Here is a 25,009-nt window from a genome sequence, read left to right as displayed (position 1 = left end):
ATTCCACTGTGGTTTTATATAGAAAGTACTTTAAATCTATCCAATAAATTGCGTTTGTTGAGACAGAAGAACTGGAAAATGTACATACAATTGAAATTTATTTTTGTACACAACAAAATTTTATCATCCATTTCACTCTTCAACAATTGACAACAATTGATATTTTCAAATCAAACCTCGTCACGTAAACAGTCATCAATCATTGTCAACGTTATATTAACTTCAGTGAGCTTTTGTTTACGAAAGTTGATAATGTAATAGGTAATGGGATGGCGCTTGTAACTAATGGTATTAAGGTCAGTGATAGATTCGTTTTACACAACATCCAAACATCAATAAACTCGTTAATTGATTGTTTAATCTAATGGCTTTAAAAGTGATTCCATGAAGAGAAAGAGTTTTCTCATAGATTTGAGCTATCCGGCAAATGGGAGATGAGTCAGAATGATATTATGATGTTGTGCTTGAGGGTGAGAGAACAGAGATGATCTTATATTGAGCTACTGATGTACTGAAAACGCCATCAAATCAAGTGCTATTCTTATAGCATAGAACGATATCACGATATATTGTATACCATACAGTGAAAAATAATGAGAAGATTGTTCAATAAAATAATAAAAATATTATTTTGTTCACAGCAATTAATTGATTGTTAACTGACCTAAGAAATTGAATAATTATCATATCCCTTGTTCATCTGAATTCAATTCAATAGAACACTGGAAGTTTTATCTTCTTCATTATCATCACTCCATAACGGAAACCTCATACTATCCGGTCCTGGACTTGCATTTCTTTTTTGTCTAATATATCTTTCTGACTTTTCGGATGTGGCTTTCCAATTATTAAGAAATTACATCCTTCACCCACATTAATCTTGATATTTCTTCTTCAATTATAAAAAACTTATATCACCATTCTTGACCCTGACGAGCTCCAGAGAACAAAAGGAATAAAATATTGACCTTCAAAAGTCGGTTATGGATCTACAAATGTTATCTATACTGAAAGAGTTTTAAGATATAATGAGGAGTATCAAAATGTTCGAAGAATAATCTATCATTGGAACAAATGCCTTCCCAATAACAAAACAATATACAAGTTGGTATAAAAATCGGATAAAGCTCCTAAATGAAGAGGAGCTTATAATAACCATCAAACAAGTGAAGTAATAAGGAATGAATGAGAAGAAATTGCTTTTCCTCAATAAATCATAATTTTCTATCACTAGTTTCACCATTACATTTCATTCTTTGACAACAACTGTAGTATCAGATATGAATGTATTATTAATTTCAGTATTTATAAATAGGTATATAAATATGAGGTGTGTCATATTTTTATTAGGTTCATGTACTAGGAGAGTAACATAGTTCCTTCAGATTAAATTCAAATAAGTACTACCACGTATTTCAAAATTTATTGTTGAGCAATATTACAATCCTCTACTTGTTATGTATCGGCAATATTGTAGTATGTAGTCTATGCCTATTGAATAGAAATGTGCACATGTTACCAGCTCCGAATCTACATTCTTCATTAAAGTTACATGTAGAATAAAAAGAAAAACAGTTAGAACATACAAACAGATTGGAGATTTGAGAAGATAAAATCCTTAGGAAACATTGTTATTTAAATTATAATAATCCATTATGCTAATTTTCTCTCATTGCTGTGAGACGCTTCGCATTGGACTTGGCTGCATAACTATGCTTTGCGGCATTTGAGCGCTCATTTGCATAAATATTCGCATAAAAGCTCAGTATTCGATTCAGTATGGATGCTCTTCTTCTAAAGCGAGTTTACAGCTGGCAAAGTGAAAGTTGTACGGTGCAAAGAAGGTATTGAGGTGGACATAGTTGTAATTCTTTCCCAAGGTAATAAAAATCACATCTTCCATACTGGCCAGTTCCAAATGTGGTGGCTTATTAGTAAGTAATAGAAGATGGAAGACCGCCTGGTAGTAGGAATACTGGTACTGGAAGATTGTCTAGTTCTACTAGTCTTATATGATAAAATCATGTCAAAGATGTACTTTTGGTGTTCTGAATGCAAATCAGTTTCGAAAAAGTCAGCCATAATTTCTTCTTTTGAACTGTATTTTGTATTTTTCTCGAACTATTGAGATTTTGAATATTGCTCGATTGAGTATCTTTATTAGATGATTTGCCAGAGATGGATATTTATCAGACTGTTTTCATGATACTATGATGGAAAGTAAAAGAGGTAAGTATGATAAAATTAATTGCATTCACTTGCAAAGAGTAGCTGGTCAGAGATTTCTTCAATGTGATATGAGCAATCTTGATGAAATAGGTTTTCATAGAAGTTACCGTAAAATGTTCAATAGAAATGCAGGAAATCCCATTGAAAACTCTTTCAGATGCAGGGAAATCTTCTATTGACAAATGATTAATATTATATTGTTGGATTACATCAAAACAGAAGACTTGACTTTTTCCGGCTCCTCTCCGTCCTGCTCCTTTTCCTCCTGCTATCACTCTTGTATATTTCCCTCCTCATCCTTTCCTCTCATTTCTGTACCCTTATCCTATTTCCCTCATCTTATTCCTCTACTTCCTTCCTCTCTTTTCATCCTGTTCCTATTCCTCCTGATCTTCATGTCTTTCTCCTATTTATTTTTCACATCTCCATCCTTATATCACCCCTCCTTGCCCTCCTTTACATTCTCCTACTTCCCTTATTTCACCATGATTCCTCTTCTACCTCCTCTCCGTTTCTTTTAGTCTTCTTCTTATTGAAATGATGAACATTCTCCCAAACATGCATCAGTCAAATGCACAAGCAGTTTTAGGGATGCTATTCAGGATAATCCTTACAAAAGTACTGTACTGTAGATAACAATACTGAGAAAGACTGAGTTTCAAGTAGAACAGACTAGCAACCTAACGTTGGAATTTTATATTTAATATGATGTGAAGCCTTCATCAATATAGTGACGCAGCATAGAGTTGATATACAGTGTTGTATAGGTTGATGAACACCTAGCATTGAAGGTTGATATATAAATAATTGTGACTCACTTGTAGCTCATGCACTGTGTTGGCCTATGTTGTCCCCAGAGCACACTGTTGCTTCATGAAAAAGGAGGAGAATAATAGCTGAGCAAATAATCACAATAATAGTGTGTGTATAAAAGAAGCAGTGGGTTGTGACCATGACGTCACACACCTGGCTCGAAACGCGTCCTACGTCACAGATAGGGGCGCGTGCCCAAAAGCAGCACCTTGTGCCAAAAGGCCCTTTTTTGGGGGTTGCAGGAGGGGGGTAGGTCCTAAGCGCACATCTGCCCCTATGCTAATCTGGCACACAATAATAATAAGTTATAAGTAAGGGTGGAAATGAAATAGTGCTGTCAGTCTGAGGGTTGTTCCACTCGAGGGTGGTAGTTTAGTTGGAGAGCGCGCCGTACAGTAGCGATCTCTCGTGGTGGTTCCGAGAATCTCACCACTAGTTCCGAGTTTCGCCGCTAGGTTCGCTTCGTCACCAGCCGGCCTTTCGCTCAAGTTGGAGATCAGTCTCCTACGAACAGTGCTAGTGCAAGCAGGGAGGCTTTTCTGTCAGTGAACCATCTCCGCGTTACCATCTTCCGTGGATTACGTTGTGCGTGAGCATGGATAACGTTATTAAAACTACACAAAGATAACAACGAATTCACTAAGATCACGGTCGGTTAGTGTCCTGTGGATAAGTGCGTCTTCAACAAAAATTTTTACCGGTTAAAAAAATTTGTGTGAAGTGCAGTGTGAGACGCTACCGCGAAATTTTGGTGATGTGTGGTGAAATAAATAGTTGTGTTTTATCAATGATGGCTAGACGTGGCTCGTAGCAGCTAAACGGTCATCATTAAAAAGTGTTCATCTGATAATTATTTTACCTTCGACTAAGATAAAGTGATAATTTACCTACCAAAAATGAAGTGGATATCTTCTTCTCTAGTCTTCTTATTGGCGATACTCAATCAAGTAAGTTCACTCTTTATTATTATCATCTTTATTTGAACCCCTACTTCTATATAAAACAATCCTTAGCATCTATCCTCTAAACATAATGCATTGATAAACACAAATATTAAAAAAAAACTCCAAGTCCTCGTAAACATACTAGACTTCTTCCTAACACTCTCAAACTCTGTTCTCTTCGAAGTGATGGACACCCCCAAATAATTTTTCAATTCTCACCCACAATAGTATTGAATATTCCGATATTCATTAACTTACTATTTCAAGTATTTATACTACTTTATTAGTAGTTGCAAATTGAGATAGAACTTCTAACGGTTTTTCGTTCAAATTGACAAGAATCGACAACAGCTTATTCAATGGCTCTTTATCAAGAGGCATGTCGCAAGTAGCTTATCAATAATTCACTCAATCAGTAGATTATTTGTTGAGTTAAACAGAATTGAATCTATTTCTTATAACAAACAACAAAGATTTGACGCGTTCATCAACTGACGGCTATAAAGATGTGTGATTACAGCTCAGTACTCCCAATTGCATCTCTCCGCAACAAACTTATTCTTCACCGAGAATATCGAACACTGATCAAATCGTAGTCTATCAAACGAGATGGTCAGTGAAAAATCCTGTCTGGACCGTTCAGCTTTTGCGTTCGATTTAAAAATAGACATTAAAAATAAATTTGGGACGTACTCTATCTACAAACTCTCAGACTCACAACTCGAAATCGGTTGGGGAAACGGCTTGTTTGACCTTATTTCGGATTATTTCATTCCATAAAATTCTAGTGGCTTGCACATGTAGATTCTAGGAACTTGAATTTACGATCTCCTCTGTGGTCACATTGATGATTCATCAAAGAGTCCGGCTAGATATTCCTGATGTATTTTTTTTTAAATATGGTAAATCATAGCTTTTCTTTGAAATATCTACTTGTTGAAAGTTACTTGACAGAGCAGTAGACTAGCGAAAAATAAATTCAGAAATGAGTATAAATTTTATTGATCGAACATCTTTGACTTTGAAGAAAAAACATTGGATGAAAATACCTCCTCTTCACCATTTTCAATTAAGGATTGCAATTGACTTGGAAGCATTCACTTCAAGAGCAAGTTTCCCAATATTTTTTCCGAAAATAGATAGAATGGTTATTGAATTTCAATATTCAATTCATTAAAACTCATTACATAGGTCTATAATAATAAAAAATCTTTCATTTCTATAATTTTTCTCTAAATAAAAATTCACAGAAAACTTGATTTATTGATACAGTAGAAACGTATCCTCTCAATACGACTTTAACTTACAAGCAAGCATTGAGTTAGCTAGGACTTGATACTTTGAAAAAGTTCGTTACGTTGAAAACACTTGTTTATGGGTGGGTTGAGCTCAGTGTTCGCTAGAAAAGCATAAATGCATTTAGCGTGACCCCCGCTCTGCCCCTACCCACCATCCTGCCCTGCCAAGTACACTCATTGCTTAGCAAGTAATGCAAGCAAACGTTGCGTTGGGGCCGAACTTAGGACATCTGCCCTTTTGGTCAGACAAGCAGCTGCTCCCTGCTCTGCTACTACTCAGCCATTCATTCCACCAGCACACTGCCCTAATGGAAAAGGTGTGCTGGCTGCTTTTCGTCAAAAAACTGCTCCACTCTAACAAGTAGTGACCATTGTTGCAAGACTAATTACTATTTTTTTCTATCACGTGACCACTGGGAAGGGGGTGCGGGAACGGAATTTAGTGACGTACAGAAGCGTGTACAGCATGCTGTCTATTCTACCCCTTATTAGGTCACGGCGTGTGTTGTAGTTCGATTTGGTAGACGTCAGCTGATTGGACTAGGGTGTTAAATTGAGTACTTTGTTCGGAAAAATGAAGCAGTCCATAAAATTGAAGTAGCGCTTGAAGTGTTGATTGGCATTGAAAGTGAAGCAGCCCGTAAAATTAAACTCAAAGCAATAATAACTGCATTAAATGTTTGCAATTTCATGATACTGGAACTAAACTTATTGTACGAAAGTAAATTTCAAACCAAATCAAGCAGCTTATAAAGTTGAAAATTAAGTATTCATATTTAAGATCAGTCATTTTAATTTGCTAGAAATTTCTGCAGTTTGAGATGAATAATACGTTGGATACTTATCAATGATTAAACAAAAAATATCTTATTGACAACCGGTCATAATTTATCACTGTTTAAATTAAACGTATTAATAGTAACATAGTATCAACAGTAGATAATATGAAATATTCCGGAAAATGACCAAAGGATGTGCGAAAATATGTTCTGATAAATATTATCTTATTTCAATAATTCCCTAATCAGAATTGGAATTGGAACTAACTAATTGGAAGGTTCTTACGTAAATTTGATCCGTTTAATTTTTAATAAGTGTTATTCGTAATTCGTATTTTCCCCTTTACAATCCTTCCAAAATCTTTCGAATAGGACACTTTCACAGCACACAAAATCTACATAATCCTGTTGTCCCATAAATATTCTTGATAAATATATGGAGTTTATAGCATAATCATGCTGCCTACCTATTTATCATGATGTCCCCTTCTGTGGTGGTGATACCTATGCACCTAAACCTGCTACATTAAACGTAATTGTTCCCCAACCCATTCAATGAAAACGTCTGGCATTGATATTTATAAAATGCACTCCTGAGCTCGTCCTTTTGTCTGCTTGTTTTTTGTCGTTGCCAGTGTCGTTAAAGAACCCCTTATCTTCGCTTCTCTCTCGTTTTTCGCTCTTGCTCTTCTTCTGCAAGAGACATCACCAGCCCCTTCTTGAGCATCTGTACTACGGGAGCACATTTATAACCCTTTCTCTGTCTTCTCTTGCTTTTACTCATTCTCCATCCTTCTCTTTCAGTCTGGTCTGGCATTTCGGGGCTCTTCCAAAATAAATCGTCCAGTAATTTTTTGTCGTCTAACCCTTTCGTTCTTTGGAAAGCTGAAGGGTTTGTTCTCGCATCACAAGTTCCGTTCTAAAAGGAAGTAGTGTCTCCTTTACTTAAAACGACGTACTATTTTTCGGTACTAACTTAATTTTATGGTCTTGCTACCAGACGTCCCAATTGACACTTTCGAACATGTCACAGCCAATTATTGACACTTGTTTGAGTACTACTGTATTACGTAGTAAAGATGTTTCCAGCTTTATTTAGTAGCTCATTTCAAAGGAACTACATTTCATTCAGGGCTGATAGACGTTTTAATGTTAGCTCAAAATCACCACTAGATAACAAATTTACTCTCAGTTCTATTTCCGTGAATTTCCTTTGTATAATTTCAATTTGATAGCTTCCTGATAATCTTCCAATCCCATAGTGTTTCCAATCCATGAATATAACGGACTATCCCCCATGAAACCCCTTGCTAACTAACATTGGGATTGTGCCACGTTCTATAGAATTGAACTAGTCTTACTCAGGATTATAAGGATTAATCAATTAATTATTATAATCAGTAAAGTGCATTTAAAAATCGGTGTCATGCAAAGTATGGAAAGTACATTTTGAGTAGTGAATTTGCTTCTGGAAATCACTTAACTTTTTCTAATTTATATCCTTCAAAAAAATTGATTCTAACATTTTTTCATACCGCAACTAACATTATTGAAATATGATGAAAGAGAACTGATTGCAGTTTTCCATTTTCATATTGCTCATACTAATAGACCAAGTTTGCAGTCAATAAATCTGCAATCTACAGTTATACAAACAATCTCCAGTATATTTAAAACAGTATTGACAATTCGATTAGCATATTATAAATTTATTACACATGTTTCTACCATTGAGACACGTGATAGTTCAGTAAACCAACAGTGTTTGATGCTATCAAGTCTGGCAAAAGTACTTATACGGCTTACCATGTATTAAAACAACAACTACTGTATCCGAGCGTGAGAAATAAAGTACAAGGCCGTGTTATGAAAGACGTCTTCTGCTATCTGTTGTTTAGATTATCCTCGTTTCTCCAGTAGTCGCAAAGCTGTTGAATATCTGTCAACAGATAAAACACATTTCAAACCGCGCAACAAAATAAACATATACTTATAAGATCTTTAAGCTTCTTGAACGAATCCTAATCGAAAGTAAACCCTATTCAAAAGTAAATTCAGGATTCATCTTTTCTCATAATTTCAAGGCAGATAAAATTTAACATTACGTTTCAACAATTATTAAAAGGCTGGAAAATTATATAATTCAAAGAAGTCAATATTGAATATTTTGAAGCAATTGAATTTCAAAGCATTTCTAACTAAAGTTGAACGGCTTTAATTTGTCATGAAGTAAATTATTGTGTCCAAAACCGTTGACTCGTGAACCCTGTAATATAAGGAGTTTAGTCAAGGTTTCCAGTTTCATGAGAAGAATGCTAGTTTTGGCAATTGGTGGAAATTATTCGCTTTGATGGAGCATTGATTCTTAGCCTACTGAACGAAAATGTAATTTTTGCCAATATTCTAAAGCCGCTTAGTCTTAGCAGGTAACTGGTGGAATATATATGTGGTTCTATAATGAATAATTAATTTATATATATATATATATAATATATATATATATATAATATATGGAGCAATTGAGTAGAAATTGTGAAGAGCAATCTTCATCAAAAATATGAAAAGACTCCTTAAAATTCAGATCACTGTATTCAAATGATACTGCATAAGAATCAATATATTCGAATCAATTCAATTCAGTTATGATGAAGCTATTTGATGAAAAACAAATTATAGCAATGAAGCTTATCAATTATTATAACTTTTCCAAATAATTCGCGAGAATTATTGTCTGTTGTTTGTGATACTCATTAACCATACAAAATCATTAATTCAATCAATGGAAAGTTTCATCAAATATAATTTAATAGGTGTGAAATCATTGATAAAATAGGAATCTATGTTGCAAGCATGAGTAATTTGATGGAATAGGCTATTTAGAATGCTGAATATTCTTGTATTTCTTGAAAATAGTTTCTAGTTTTGCATCAAGTGGAGTCTAGTTACAAATTTTTCCTTCCATAATTGAAAGAAATCCAATACTAAAAATTGAAAATGATGGTTCAATCAATCCTAATTGCGGTAACCACCTACAACTATTATTGTTTATGGAAGTTTTGTCAACAAGAGTGATTTTTCTTCTTGCTTTGGAGAAAGTTGTAAAAATCGGTCAAACAAATAGCTGATTAAGTTTTCCAAAATCTTTTTTTATAATCAATTGGATTAAATCTCAAATAGTTGTATATTCATAGAATCTATCAAATTGTGATATACTGTGAACTGTAGGATCATATCATCATATCATCATCATTCTATAATCTCTAATCACAGATAAAAGTCGAATCAGGCAATATTCTCGTCTGTGCTATAATCCAGATTCTGCAGTTTCGTTCTAGAGAAGTTTCTCATCTATCAATTTACACGAAACTAGCAAGTATTTCGTGAGAACTACGTGTTAAAATTGCTTGATTGAGGTGTAATTGAATGAAAATAGTGGAGCTTGTGGTTTATGTGCTTAGTGCGCTATTTTAAGTGCAGTTACTGATGAGAAAATAAGCTGGAAAATATAGAAAACTGAGACTTTACAGTTGCCAGCGAATAAAAATACGACAGCATACCTGTTGAGCAGGTGTTTTAATTCTCGATCATCCTAGCTTGCTGTTCCAAGCTGTGAAGGTCCCACAGTAGGTCCAGGCAACTTGCTGCTTTTTTCTATGCCTTATAATCTCTTTCATCTGAGGGCAGATGTGCTTTAATAAGTAGAAGTTTGGAAACTTCCTAAGAATTCATGAGAAAGACAATTTTGTGTTTCACCTGCAAAACAACAATATTCATGTCTAATTTGAAGTTTTCAAGCTAGAACTTATTTTTCCTTTTTTGTAGACTGTAGCCTAATGTAATAAATGAACACTGTACTTTGATGAAATGAATGAGTAATTGAACCTTGAACGAATTCTAAATACTTTGAACATACGAGGGGTGAAACTTTTCAACATCTGAATTTGAAAGAAAGAAGTTTTCATTTTTCAAAGTTTGGAACGATTCCTCACTAATACTAACTAATAATACAATTGCAGTGAGTAAACATTTACTATTCTCATCAGCCAATCACAAATTTAGATTAATAACAGTACATGAAATTATCAAAATTTTCTCACGATAAGTGAATTCTTATCCATTTTCATGTGTGTATGTGTTTATTTATGTGCACTACTGCTTAATTCGACTTAAAAATGAGACTAGTGTACAAACTTTTTTTTAAGAACGGTATCAAGATTGATCAGTTCAATTGATTATAATGTAAATCGAGTTAAGAGTCGTATTCGGTTATTTATTGGAAATAGATCTATTTTAGTCTCCAAATTTACTTTCAGACGCATTTTATACTCAATCATCGAGAAGAGGTTTATTGTTTTTATCTTATATTGGTGAAATTCGTTCTAGACCACATATTGCTGTTTTCAAATGTTTTAGCATGGTGTTTGGTGTATGTCACAAATGAGATTGTCAATTAAATTTCAAGTATAACATGATTCAATTAGCAGTTGAATTACGGAATGTAGCTTTCTCTCCAGATTTAAGACTGTCTTCGTCATTTCCCTCTCAAACATGACCAATCTGCCTCCAAGGAAACACTTGTCTGGCTAATCCTTATAACCTTGATAATTGAGAGTGAAAATTATATTGTGAATCACCATCCCTATTAGGGCTTTTAAACTGGAATGATTGTGTTTGTTTACACTCTTGCCGAGAGCCAGTCTGTTTTATGTCAATAGTTAAAGTTAATTAGAACAAGTTTTACACAAAGAGATTGCCGACCACATGAATCACTCTGTGCCAAAATCAGACGCAATTAATAAGATTGAGTAAATGAATTTGAACTGTTGATGAAATTCAGATCAAATTCGACATACTAGCTAGAGTTCTCTAATGCTCAATTATTGATGAGGAAAATAAAATTCATGGTTGACCCAAATACTACTGCTATATGGTTTACACATATATTTTGGATGAAAATATATAATTCCATAATAGTGTTGGCTCAATAACTGGTCATAATCAGTTCATTATTAATTTCACCTTGAATAACCTCATAATTATTATCTTCTATCATACTTTAAGCATCTCGAATGCATTTCCCGAATTATGGAAATGAATCGCAGTCCTCCGTCCCCCATCCGGAATACCTTCTCCACAAACGATCATTATTGCTATCACTTGCAATAAAAAAGCAATAATGTAATGATTGATAAATTAACCTACATAATTATATGACTTTTGTTCTCTTTATAAGTTACATATATTTTATCCATAACTAACATCTTGTTTGTGTTTTTTGTCAGGCCAGCAGCTCGGGAGTGTTCGAACTGCGGCTGAAGTCGTTCACGAACGAACAGGGTCGCGACAGTGTCGGTCAGTGTTGTTCGGGCGAGCGTAGCGAGCCATGCCGCGGTCCTTGCCGCACGAGGTTTCGCGTCTGCCTCAAGCACTACCAGGTGAAGATAGACACCACGTCGCCTTGCACGTTCGGTGACGTCATCACGCCCGTGCTTGGCGACAACAGTGTGCACCTGGCCAACGCTAACGCCAATGCCAACCCCGGATTCAACAACCCCATCCGGTTTCCGTTCGACTTTGCCTGGCCCGTAAGTACCTAACAACTATTTTATTCATTAGAATTTGCTTTTGTTGCTATTAGTTTCCATAGAATGCTTAAACATGCGTTATTTTTCCATCAGATAAATTTTAACTTCTTGAATGTATCCTTTTAGGTAGCTCTTTCCATAGGAAAATCACAAATCATAATAATTATACAACATGATCGAGTAAGGACAACAAGCAGATTTGAAAACTGTCTCTCTTCCGAGTTTTGATGAATGGCTGAACGAATGAATTTCGATGATGAGTTTGTTTGATTCGGAAAATCATGTTGGGCCATATTTCTCATGAAGTGAACGTGTTAACATTGATGTGTTTTGAATTTATTCAAAAGTATCAAAGATATCTCTTTTTTGTCGTGTTTAGTTGATGAATACGAGGTCTCATGCAATAGAAAACCTGCTATTCTCAACTTTATTCATTATAAATATATATTATTCGGATGGATAATGATGAAAACCAGGTAGTGACCATCCAGCGTTTGAGTAAACACTACAAAAGCTCTCAATATCTGAAAGAAATATTCACAAAACTTCATGTTTCTGAAGCATCTTTCACAGCTGACAGGATTACGAATCGGTTACTAATGATGATGGGGTGGATTTGTTTTGTCCTCCATCAAAACAAAAAATCTGGGCTCGATTCGTGAAAGAAGATCTTTCTCCTCGGTTTTGAATATATTTTCGAAAAGCACATTACACCTGTTCATCCCTCGATCATCCCTTTCTTGAATCGAAAAGGATCACATGATCGCCAGAGGGTTGAAATCGGCAGAGTTACTGCCGTAGGGTGTGGGAAAAGTCGAAGACCTGACCCAAACCTGTCAATTATAATAAGTCTCCCTTTCATTCGGGAACACCATCATCATCATCATCACTTCCCCTCCACACTTCATTAAGGAAACCACTGCTCGAGTTTGGAGTTATGGTGGTAGGAAACCTTTAAACTACCAACCACACAACCTTCACTGTTAATTTTCAAACAAACACCCCATAACATTCTGCCATTTTCGTCAGCTCGAAATCAAAACAACGCATCTTTCCCCGATAAAAAATGAAAACGATCAAAACAACTCATCGTTCCCCAATCTCTATGTCTAACCTACAACCTTTTCAATCAGAACCGAAAAACAGCACCTAGCGCTAGCTTCTTCTGCTCCTTGCCATGATATGAGCATTAATTAAATATACAGTTACATCGGCGAGGCCTTCACATTATTTTTTAATTTGAGTTAATGATAGGGAGCGCGGAAGGATATGTGCAATTAGAGGAAGTTCTTCTATATAAAAACGGTCCTGGTATATTACCGTCTCTGATGCAGAACTATCTGTTTACGCTGTCCTGAAGATGGAAAGTAACGTACGAAAATGAAGCATGTTTGCTCGAATTCAGAATTCTCGTGAAAGATCTCATTCGTATTTAATCCTGAATTACCCCATGAAAGGATACTCCAGTATTCCTTTGTGAAAATTGATTGCATATGAAATTTTCTGGGTCGATTACCTTATACAATTATAAAAAAATATTTCCTATACATTTCAATATTACTATACATCATATTTATTCATCATAAATTTTATTATTCATACAGAGAATCTGAAAGAAATATTATTTGATCAGATTCTCATCAGTATCAAGGCTAGACGTACATGAAAAATGAACGGTAATTGTCAAATCGTAATTGCCAACAAATGTTTTTATAAAAAAATATTATAGGCATGCTCTACAACATGTAAAAATCGTAGGATTCAAATATCCTCTTATTCTTGTTCCTATCTTCCCTTCAATATGAGTTTACCTTACAGTATTTCATTTGCTATTAGTAATGCTAAAAATCCAGTGAAATATATTGTGAAGCTCATTCACGCATACCTCCAAACTTCAACGTGAAAACATGAAATGAAGTGTGCTGCAGGGTACTTTATCAATGAGTTACTGAATATTGAACTCCCATTTTGTCTCCTCTTCGTCATTTCTCTTCATTTCTCCTCTTCTCTCTCACTTTCTCTCCTATTCAGTTTCTCCCTGTCCATCTCCACGCAATTGTTCATAGGCTGCTACCCCTGTTTTTGTGCCTCTGGCCTCTCTGTTGCGCACACACATTCTTTTTCTTTTGCATCTCGCGATGGTTTTCTTGGAAGGCGACTTGTACGAGTAGGTACGGGGTTCGATTCGTTCGTTGCAGCCCTTTTAGGCTGACAATAGGGGAGTTTAACGGTGAAAAGGCGAGTTAGTTACAGAGTCGAAGGGGAGTCCCGCTTTGAAAATTCACTGTCAAGGTATGCGCAAACTAGAATGAAACGTACCTATAAAGAACGAAGGTTGATGCCGTGAAGAAAACTGTGAACAGTTCTAGCGTTAACTGAATTATGAAGATTTATATTCTACAGATTTGAGAAGAGATGGGTTCAAGAAAACGTGAAAAATCTCCACTTTTTTCAATGCGTATGTTACTATTCTCGAAAGTTTGTTTTAGAATATACAAATGAATAATTATTATTATCGAAAATCCTAATGGGATTTTGGGATTTTTGTTTAATAATAATTATTCATTAATTAGCATTTGAACAAATGCAACTTCCAATTTATTTCAATCTGTAGATATACAAATGATGAAAATATATTCCATGAATAAATTACATGATGAAATTTGTATCAAAGGCGGGATAAATTTCTGAAAATTTTCTCAAAACTTGGAATCATTCAAGATGATTACCTAATCAATCTCATATTCATCTACTAAATATAAAGTCATCTACTAATATAGAGTTTTCTCTTTAAATGTGTTCTAGTACTTTACAGTTCTGAGTTACCTCAAATCAAGAAGAATAGCACTGTAGGCCTATATTATCCAAAACTCAATTATTATTGTTGTTTGAATTCCCATAATTGAATGTAGAGTTGTCAAGATTAATGCAGTAGATCACTTTCACGAAAGTCGTCTCAGGACTCTGAACTCAACCCCTGAAATCGCTAATGAAGCAACCTGCAGCTTTCCTAAAGCATCGTCAACATTCTGGTCAATAAACTGAAGCTGCAAGCAAGAGATGCTTGAATTCTTGGGTAGCCAACTCGGATAATGGCTGAAAGGGGCCGTTAATGGGCAGAGAATGGCCAGTTGTCAAAAAGACAGTCTGTGAGAATGACTGAAGTAATCTGGTTAAACGCGCTCCTTCCACCTTTCTATTGAAAGACAAAAAGTCGTCTTTGTTCCCGCGAACAAAAGTTTGGTTTTTGTTGGCCAGTGACAACTTTATCCATCAGTTACCCCCCGTGTCCCCTGACTTTCATTCTGTACAATTCGTTACCCTTGTCGACAGAACTACTGAAGGCAACCAACAGTAGCCCTGTTCACAATCCAACCCATGCAAGATTTATGTATTCTTCACTGGTTAACTGCTCTAAAAACAATACAAAGAAAGGGAAATTGTTAACTGATCGCCTAGCAACAAAACCCGAAGACCTCCTCCTGTACCACTATTCAACGGCTTTCGTTACCATTCATTCCGTTAATCTACTGTAGAAATTTCTACCTGTTCCAGTGATTCTTTGAATTTTGTTTGTGTATTCAAGAACAACAACAAATACCATAACGAAGTACCTATGAATGAGTTTTTGTAACTGTGGGTGGTAGATGGTATTCCTGAATGAGGGAAAACCATGTGTAGATAATTCATGAATGGAATTATGAGTGATTGATATTTTGCCGTCGTTCATTCATAATCTGGTAATTTCTCACCGTGAAACTGTGAAACAATAATTACTCATTCAATATTTCACAACTTCTTCCACCTGTTCAGGGTGAAATTCAGTTTCCTTGTTTAATCAATTGTATAATTTTCGTGTTTACACATTTTTAACAAAGAAATTGTTGATTAACTTTGACTCCTACTCACCCCCCCCCTAACACTCTCCACGCCTCATTCTTATTCTTTTCAGTATCTTCTTATTTCTCTCACTTATTTTTTTTTCTCCTGCTTCACTAGTTCATCCCATTCGCACTTCTTTCTCATTCTTTCTCTCCTTCACACCAATTTTGATCTCATCCCATCCCGGTTTTACATTCAGTCCATATCGGTAAACTCTCCACTAGTGTTCCAATATTTGCTCCGATTCCAAATCAAGATTTCAGATAACAATCTAAACCTAACCCATATTTCAATATATATATATATATATATATATATAAATACTCTTCAGTTTCGAACTCCAATTCAGGAACTCTCCCACGACCTTCAATTCGCAATAACAATAATTTTCCTCATACGTTCTTATTGTTCTCACCTTCTGACAGTTCCAGTTAATGAGAGTAGTAATATATAAACATAGATATTAAAGCCTTTGGAAGAAAGCAGCAGAGCACTACTACTGTCCCAGTACTGTACTGAACTTTACTATATATGTATAATGTGCTAGTATAGCAACCGACTCACGCCTAAAACGTAATAACGGTGATTTGTATACTCGGAGGTGTTATGCTATTCTGGTACTAGTCATTTCAGTAGTACTCTTCCATTGTACCAGCTTAATATAGTACATACAGTAACATTATTTCCCACGATTACCGCAACGACAGCTGTAGATCAGTTTGCAAGATTGCAGTCAAGTAGTCGTGTAGGAATACATCCAATTTCTAATTTCTCGTTTGTGGTTTTAAACGCGTCTCTCCCGTAGAGCTAATGCTGCTGTATATTTAGAAGAGAGAATGCTGCTGACTATTGTAATGTAATACAGTCTTCTGAATATTAGTCTAGTTTACGTGCATAAGGCGACGCTTGCCGAGATTTCAGTTATTTTCTTATCATAAGTTGATCATCATAATTCGAATTTTATCAATGTCGTATTTTCTATTTTGATTGTCTTCCACTATATTGTAGCCAACCATCAATCTGTTCGAATTCAATCAATTCTTACTATAAAATATTTTTGAGAAATATTACTACTGTACTGTGCATATCCTCATGGGTCTGGGATGCAACTCGTCATGTGTACAATTCAATGTTTCCTCCTCATCTCATCAAAGGAGCCAACCGTACAATATGATGAATCCTCACTTTCCAAGTCATGAGAGTATAAATTGTATCATGATTATCTGAGTGTTTTCATGAGTAAATTTGAGTATGAGTATTTGATTTAAACACATCAGAGTGTTCCTAACCCCAGATTCCAACACGTCGTGTATCTAATCTTTCCGTACAACAATGAACGTCAACATCACTATCGGGAATTAGTTATCGAATGGCAGAAAGGAATGCGAATGCGTGATTGAGACAAGCTGTACGTGATAAGAGGTAGCGCAGGTAATTGGAGGCTGTGATTTGATGGCTGGAATGAATTGACCGATTATTGGACGATCATCGCTCCATAGTATAAACACAGTAAGGTGAACACTGTGGGAACTGGAAGCCAGAACATCCGGCCTTGGAACCCTCTTCGATACTCTGCCACTCCGACTTCCCCTACCTTTTTATCATCAGCTGCTCTTTCCTTATCCATCCACACATCCATCCTGTTGCTTCCAAATCCTGTCGGCTACTGATTGATGGATCAGTCGAATGGTTGGTCACATCTCTTCAACTATGTTCCTGTGTCCTATTTCTTTGAATGATCCGATTGTCGCCATTTCGAAGATCTTGAAGGAGGAGGAGGAGGAAGAGAGGAGAATCAGGAGAAGGAGGAGTATTATCAGGAGGAGGAGGAGATGAATATCAAGAGGGAGAGCAATCTTTCGAAAAATTAGGCAAAATCCTTACTAGACCCTCTTTGTCATTTTTTCGATCAGACGCCACCTGATTTTCCTTTCTCACTCTCATTCTTCCTTCTCGTGCTCTCTCTCTCTCTTTCTCGTTTGCTTGCAGTTGCACTGCTGCTTAAAGGAATAACAACAAATTGGTCCACTCAAATTGAATTGTTGAAAGCGGTTTGGCAAATTGCTAATAGACGCTCAGTTTAACCACTTTACTCATGTGGCCTATTTACTTGTTGCAGTTGATAGAGATGCGGTTCCATTAACTCTCTTGTAATTCATGTTTCATCTTCCAAATAAAACATTAAAAACTTGAATCATATCGGACAGTACACTAACTTGTTTAAAGAATCTATTGTATTTTTCTAATAAGGATGTCGTTGGGAAGTTTATGGATGAGTTGTTTAATTAAACTTTGAAGAAAAATCCTCACATATGGGTTACTTATGGTTATGTTTTTGCATGGATCAATTCACTTCTCCAGATTAGCAAGTTAATTTGATATTTCCTGTCCATCATATCTAATCATGAAACTCATAATGATATTCTCCTCATGTTCCGATATGAACTAGAATTCACTCACGTGAACAATGCTAACTTTGTGCAGAAACAAAGCACAAAATTTGAGGTTATGATCAACTGCCAGAAAGAGGAAGCGTGCGATCGAGCCTGAAAGCAAAAGGAACCGGTGAAGCGGATTGCCACAAGATGGAGCGGAGTAAGTAGAGAAGTAGGAGAAGAAAAGAGAAGAAGATTTGGAGAAAGATCGCGACAACGATGCGAATATTCTCTCGGTGCGCAGAACTGCACAAGAATGAAGGTGCTAAAGTAGAAGATGATTGTTGGTGGAAGGGTGAAGGGGGAAAGAGAGAGGGAGAGAGTGTGAGTGAGTGTGTGAGAGGGGACAAGTTATTCCGTCTTGGAAGTTGCAACGTTGGGTGTATGTTGGTTGTGTATTGAGTATTGAGGATGCCATGGTAGTAGACATGCAATTAACAGTTGATTCTTGATTCTCACGGATGCAATGAACCTGGCTTGCTCTCTCGCGAGACGCCGCAGAATGAGACGAAAATGGAAGACGAAGAAGGAGAAAGAGTACAGAGAAGAGACTCTCAGCTACAGCATTGCTATTCTCGGCACCCTGGAGAACTCTCCTCTTCTTCTTCAACTTATTCTCTACCTTCCTTTTCTCCTCTTTGGTCTGACTGTCCATGGACATTCTCTCGCTGCTTCTTCCACCATGCTACGCCGTACTACATACAAATATATGTACTCTCCTCACAGTATACACAGATATATTTGTCCATGCTCAGATCGTGATGACCGTTGTATTCCCATCGCGTTTCACAAGGACTTTGTCTGAGAAGAAGAAGAAGAAGGAGAATTGAGGAGGATACGATGAAGAAGAAGAAGAAGGATTATTCATTCGAACCGAAGTTTTTTTGACGCCGTGACTGGAATCTAAAACAAAAATAAAACGCCCGTGAATAGACGGACAAACGAACTAACGTCTCTTAACGACCTTTATGGAATTTTCATTGCGGAAAATTTGCTCCAAGTGACGAATTTTCTTTGCAGGAAACTTACTTCTAGTGACTGGAAATCTCTAGAATCAGATCTTGATGAGTGAATTTCATAATCTTCGGAGTTCCATATTACCATAGCACCATATTTTGAATAGATATTCTCTTCTCTCTAGTTTCAAAAACCATTAAACCAACTCGCTAATATAACTTACATTTATGTTATCCAAATAAGATAGTCAATAATTCTTCTCATTACATGAGCTATTTAAATAGGAGAGATCTTCTGTTAGCTGTCATTCCCACTTACAAATTAATGTTTATGTTGGAGTATGTAAAATAGTTATTAGTGCTCAAGAATCCACACTAACTATACCTAGCAAAAATATTAGGAATATGCTAATAATTGTACATGACATTCTTAGAAGAGCTCGAAATTATATAACTTTTCGCCAGTTTTATGATGAACACAGGCATCATTCATCCTTGACAGTTTTATTGCTTTGGTTTAATTGCTCGCAGGTTTCTCATTTTATTATCTTCTCACCCATAGACAATAAAATTTCTACTTATACCGGTCTCAGAACAATGATTTTCTCTTGCCGTGATTTATTAGTTGGTTGATCATTCACTTTTATTTGCACAATAATTAACGTTTATTTGCTTACTAAACAAATTTCAACAAATTTAATAGATTTTATTTATCATGTTCCACTCGGTTCGATTCCATGCTGTATTAGGTCGATGGCTGGGAAATTAGAAATGTTAGTCATAACAAGGACATAAGCAATAAAATGTTTCCAATTACATGAGAAACTCGCTATTATGAATGTTGCCTATATTGACTTTCCCAGGCGCAGTAGACCTCTAGACCTACTGTAACTATCGTTTTGCTCAGATACTAGAGGATCTTCAACGATTATCTATATTATAATAAATTATTATATTTCAATACTGCAGCTATAATACTAGAATGCTGTATATTTCAAGTTCTAGGTGCTGAAGAAAATATTTAATAATTCTATGTTTCTCCTCCTCTACAAATTACCTAAAACTATACATGACCTCATACTCATCCCAGTCACATATTAGAAGGTCCATATTTAAGGTTCTCTATGTGAGAAGTCAGAACTTATTTTGAAACTCTGTGCTGCTTGGTCATTATAATGAATTATTTCCATGATTCGGTGGTTTGATATTAAATTATTTCTAAACAGTACAATAACTACATGTGCTCAAAGGTGAATCTTGGTATTTCTCAACCCGGATGCAACCAAACTTGTTGAATCATGATTACAAACGAAAAAATTATGAATCACTGAAGACTTGAAGTGCGAGCAGACATTTATTGGTTGGGCTACAGCGCAGCGGGAGATTCCCTCAAGTAGAACTTATTCGTGGTTCGATTCAATAGTTACTCCGCTGTGAAACTTCAATGTTTAGTGTGGTACATCGTCTTCTGTTCTTATTAAGGGCTGAGATTTGATATCAATCTGTTGGAAAGAAGCGCAATTTCATGGTTGGTTGGCCGCTACGTCATTAGGTTAGACTGAGAAATATGATTCGCGGCGAAATAAACTTTGTTTATTGACAATCCACTTGTACAAAGGCCGATTGAAGACTGCCGAAATGTACCGGACGAAAAAAATACGAACATCATTTTATTGGGTACCTGTTGATAGAACTGGTAGATTTCATCCAGCTTATATAATTAAAATCACGACAAACGATGTTGCTCTCCTGTTCAGATACTGGTTTGGAAATAATGGGCCAGACTTGTAATGGGTTTACTCTGCGATGTCTGGGTGGATGGGAAAACTGGGGTAATGGAACATGTGATTTGCATTAATTATTGTTGTATCTTCTTTTAATTATTGCTGAATTCGATGCTCGTTGACAAACAAGGAAAGAGTGTGCATGGGAATTTGAAAGTTATATTGAACCTGTTTCCGAGTTTTATTCGTTTTTAAATGATTTCAATTAAGATGTATGAGTATACATTACTGAATTCATTCTCTTCCCCTTAATTTATTTATATCACTGTTCTCTGCTCAAATACCACAAATAAGTGGATAAGTGCAAAAGTACGGTAACACATCGAATTATAATAAATTTACGTACATATACTTTCTCCAACCTATCATATTGTGTCCTCAAAGTCTCATGATTACTTGCTTACCACTATACAATCATAATTTCCGTTAACTGCTCATCACTGATTCCTTAATAAATTGTTGACAGATGATCAGCCATTAGATATTACACTGTTTCACTGTATTACTCTACTATACACTGGTCTAGTTATCATAATACGAGTTTGAATTCTAAAAAAAAAACAATTGGATTGCTGGATAAGTTAGTTTCTGTAAGATTTTAGTCCCTCATAATTTGGTCAAGATGTGATAAGACAATCTATTTTTCTTGTATTGTCAGTTACTTTGAAACTAGATCATGTCGGGATAATTCAATTATTGCTTTTCCCACTTGAAGATTTGCGCATTCAAAGAATTCAGGAGTTATTGTGTTGGAAGATGAATTTCAATGATGCTTTATCATCAGTTTTCAAAGTTTGAACTTTGTGAACACATAAAACGTGCAACGCAACATTTTTTGCATGAAGATGCCCGTCTTATCTCTCAAACAAACAAAATCCCAACTGATTCCCAGGGCAATCATCAACCGTAAGATATATGATACTCACGATATCGTCCTGTTGTATCTGGAAAAAATCGAGCTGAGAACTCTCTTATCTAAATGGGAAGAATTTACTGAAGAATTTGAGCACCCAACAAAGGAATAAACTCTCAAGAGAAGACTTTCAATTTTATTATTCTGGGAAGAAAAGAAGTAAACACGATAATGTTATAAGAGACAAAAAAGCTCACTCCATGCTTAAGAGAATCTCAAATGTTTTAAATATTTTCGTAGAACCGGATTCCAATCAGACTCGAGAGATTCTCGGTTGCCATTGCGTTGCCAAGTCGAATGTTGCCACTCTCAGGATAGCACTCACATTTTTTCTTGCTACTGATTCTTTGGATTTCACCACTGGATGGATTTTTCCAATCCATCACCCATAAACAATCAGCTTCGGGATTAGAAGCTCTAACAAATAAAGGAGAATCTTCTCTTTTGTCTATAACATAGCAACACAGCTAATTTCATCAAGAGTCTAGAGTAGTTCATCCAGTTGAATGTTGACAGATTTACTTTCTGCACTTTTTCAACTCCAGGAGAATTTTAATGTAGTTTATACACCATAGGTTGTATCTGGTTGCAAGAAACAAAAACAGTCTGTGAATCTTTATATTTGAATACTCAGCACTATGTTATATAATATTTGTAGATAAATCTGATAAATCCTCCAGAAATGTGTGAAGAAAATACAGGAATGAGTAGAGTTGTTGATAACCTCATTGACAAGAGTGTACACTACAAAGAGGAACCGGTAACAACAACTGTCTTAAAAAACAAGATGCATCACCGCGAAAAGAGAAAGATAAAAATAGCGGATCCACAGCAACAGAGAGGGAAAGTGAAGACCTTGTCTTGTTACTCTCTCATTTGTCTCTTCTTCTCTCTCTCTCTCTTTACGCGATCCGTGAATGGTCCCTCGAGGCACGCTACTAATTCCCACGCGTGAATTGAATACCGAATACTTACTCACCAACTTCTTCTTCTTCCTGTCTTTCTGTTTCTTCGTCCCATTTCATTATTTCTTCCATCATCCATATCCACACTCCTCGTCTTGCTTCCATCCATAAACCACTACCGGGGAACGGAAGACGAGCAAAACAAGCAACAAGACGATCAACGAAAAAACGATTTCTGTTTCATCCGTCCGTCGGAACGTGAAGACCCATCATTAGGTAGGTAAGCCACCACAGCATGGTTGCATCCTCCCATAATGCCTCCCAATATTATAGCCTTTCTGTAATAAAATACTCTTTCGGAAAAATATATATTCATTATGTTATACCCGTAAAAAAGCAGGCACCCAGAAATTAGCCACATTAAACGATTTTCGAGGTAAAAAGGTTCTTCGGCGAGGAAATTAGATTTCTTCAAGGAGAGGGTACTGTGATCGTTGAAAATGAAAATAATTTATTTTTGTAGCTTTATTAGGTAGACTACTGCCAACAAAAATCTAATGTGCCAACTCTTTTCCTGACAGTAACACTGTCAAATCATTTCTATCACTTGTATTTAGTAGAGTGTATTTATACAATTATTAGTTTATTGCTTTCAACTGATTGGGGGTTAAGTGAGAACCAAAAGTCTTTAATTATTTTCCACTACAGAGGAACAATGAGTAATCCACACTTAGTAGGATGTTGTGTCTTTGTTCATTGGAAACTCATTCACAACTTTCTCTCAAACAATTAAAACCTGGGACGTTCTGTGGGAGATTGAACGATCCTACAGGAAAAACTTATGCTTTGAAAGTATAAATTAAAACCGATGACACAAACTGGATTTCCGGCGATATTCTTCAATTTTTCGCGCATGGTTCACTTTCCCGACGGCGTACGACGGTGTGAAGAAGAATGCGATGATAAAAGCGAGGAGAAAGATCAAGGAAGAAGGTTATAGAATTAGTATATGTGATGAGGAGGAAGGTTTACTCAATGATCCAACCGGTTGGAAGTTGTATTTCGATGTCGGCACATGAGAGTGCGTGCGTGTCTAGTGTGTCTCCCCCATTCATCAACATACTCCTCAATGGCACTTCTCTGTCTTCTTCTTTCGCCCACCTCTCTCAGTCATTCCCTCTCTACACTCTTCCTATTTCCTCAATCACACACTCTCCCTCTCTCTCTATCTCACTTGTACTACCTTTCTCACCTCTAGCACTTTGACATTCAAACCGGATCTATTGGTGGGATAAAAATTGAGTTAACGTTTATAATCACACAGGTTATTATAGCATATTAGATTCTCTTAATTGCATTCGTTGATTAATCTCTCAACTGCTATACTTCTAGTTCAATTATTGAATGTAATAAGTGTATCAAATGAATGAATTACATTGACTGAATGGCGGGAGTAATTAATTAATTAGAATTAGTAAGTTCAACATATCTCTTTCTCAAAACTTCTTTATCTAGTAATATGTTATGTGTTGAAAATTCATGATCAATGCTATCTACAGATTTCTAACTTTGTTATTTGTATTTCAGGGCACGTTTTCACTCATTGTTGAAGCCTGGCACGACAATAACAATACTAGTACGACAGGTAAGCAACTCAACCAGCTCCTCTTTTCGAATGTTATTATTAATTAAAGTTATTATTATTAAAGAGAAAATATCAATATAATAATATTAGTTATGTATCGTATAATTTTCCTTATAGTAAGCTGAATCAATCTTCATGATTTCTTTCCTTCTATATAAACTAAGGAGTCACATACAAATTTGGTACTAATGTCATGGCCCAACATTGTAAATAAGTTGTTGAAGCTTCAATTTCTTCTTTTCTCCTTGAAACTGATTTCATCTTGATGATCAGGTTGATCCATCATCCTCTATAGAAACTCATTTCAAAATAATCTAAATTAAATGCTTGTTGCTGTAAAGTGTGACCATTGAATTAGAAACGCCATACTACCATATGGCATGCATCTATAATGTGATTCACTCTATACTGTTAGTGTTTCTTATAGATAACATCAATGTATCGCATAAAGCCAATGCTGACAGTTTTAAGCGAATCTCACAAATAATCTGACGACCTTTCAGCTCCATATCTCATGGAGTTTGGTGTATCGGTGGCAAGGGTAGACATGTTGGCTGTGTGCATGCATGTTGTGTGTTGTGGGCATGCATGATCGTCGTACGTAAAATTAACTCTCCTTTCATCATCTCATCGTAATTTTTTATGCTACGACTTGGATACGAGCATTGGATACAGGTGAAGATGGCACATAAATATGTTGAAAACTTGGAGTGGTAGCAACAGGAGAACCAAAAGGCATGCAGATCTCTCAGCGGGCGTCGAATCGAATCTCTCTCCCTCTCTCGATGTGTTTCTCTCTTTCTCCCGTAAGGATCCTCGCTCATTCACCTGCTGAAACTTG

General features: G+C 35.9%; 1 protein-coding gene across 1 annotated transcript in view; it reads left to right on the top strand.

The window, feature by feature from the left end:
* Positions 1-3,525: 3,525 nt before the first annotated feature.
* LOC111053416 (neurogenic locus protein delta) overlaps positions 3,526-25,009 on the top strand; it is a 41,630-nt gene continuing 20,146 nt past the window's right edge. The window contains exons 1-3 of the mRNA XM_022340311.2: positions 3,526-3,989; positions 11,346-11,648; positions 24,111-24,168. Coding sequence (XP_022196003.2) covers positions 3,939-3,989; positions 11,346-11,648; positions 24,111-24,168 — 412 coding nt within the window. The 5' untranslated portion in view covers positions 3,526-3,938. The remainder of the gene's footprint in view (positions 3,990-11,345; positions 11,649-24,110; positions 24,169-25,009) is intronic.

This window comes from Nilaparvata lugens, chromosome 7 (genome assembly GCF_014356525.2).
Source record: "Nilaparvata lugens isolate BPH chromosome 7, ASM1435652v1, whole genome shotgun sequence".
NCBI classification, from domain to species: domain Eukaryota; kingdom Metazoa; phylum Arthropoda; class Insecta; order Hemiptera; family Delphacidae; genus Nilaparvata; species Nilaparvata lugens.
This window is presented reverse-complemented; position numbering and strand designations above follow the sequence as displayed.